Source organism: Morus notabilis, unplaced genomic scaffold, assembly GCF_000414095.1.
Source record: "Morus notabilis unplaced genomic scaffold, ASM41409v2 C11330102, whole genome shotgun sequence".
NCBI lineage: Eukaryota > Viridiplantae > Streptophyta > Magnoliopsida > Rosales > Moraceae > Morus > Morus notabilis.
The window spans coordinates 1-856 of NW_010385393.1; the positions used below are offsets into that span (position 1 = coordinate 1).

Here is an 856-nt window from a genome sequence, read left to right on the forward strand (position 1 = left end):
TATATATATATAGCGGGCAGAAAGTACTACCAGAATGGTATTATGTAACTTTTTGCGCAGCATCTCTCCTTCAACAAGTTTAAATTCCGCATCCACCAGGCGACTTTGTAATTCACTTATGAGCCTTTTCTGTTCTTCATATTCTGTTTTTGTCTCCAATACAGATATGTCGGACACCTAACAAGATTCAGGATCTTTTTATGCAAAGTTCTCCAAGTTCATGCATTAAACTCCAAACCTGCATATCCTAAATTAATATGTTCAGTAAAAAATCACATACTGTCACCTGAAGTTTCTCTTGCGCATTCATTAGTTGGTCCTTCAATGTACTTATCTCGTTACTTTGTGAAAAACATTTATCCTGAAAAGAAACCAAAATAACAGTTAAGTTAATTAGCCAGAAAATTTCGATAGTCGCTACACGCATAAGATATGCAGGAAAAATGCATTAGGCAAACCTCTAGTTGATTTGTTTTTTCTGTCAGGGTATCCAATTCAGAACAAGAATTCTCCGTATATTCCTTATATTTCACGACTTCGTCTGTTAAATTCTGCACTTGGAGTATCAAGCGGTCACGATCATCTCTGACCTGTTGCAACTCCATTTTAAGGCCCGCGGCTTCATTGACCAAAGCATCCCTCTGCTTTACAGCCTCATCATGAGATACCTGTATATGATCAATTAAAAAATATTTGCTGAGTTTCCACACTAAAGGATATATTAGAGGAGAAAAGATCAGGAAGAAATAAACCTTAACTCAAAATTACATTTTTTTATTTCATTCTTTATTTTCTGCATAAACTCCATAGATGTTACTAGTCATCACAATGTATGAAGTATGCCCCATTAGTGGGA

General features: G+C 35.6%; 1 protein-coding gene across 1 annotated transcript; it reads right to left on the reverse strand.

The window, feature by feature from the left end:
- Positions 1-30: 30 nt before the first annotated feature.
- Positions 31-668, reverse strand: LOC112094917 (kinesin-like protein KIN-14C; the record flags this gene model as incomplete). Its single annotated transcript, XM_024176619.1, has 3 exons — positions 31-177; positions 287-361; positions 459-668. Coding segments are annotated over 3 exons (432 nt in total), but the record flags the coding sequence as incomplete, so codon positions are not given.
- Between the last annotated feature and the right edge of the window lie 188 nt (positions 669-856).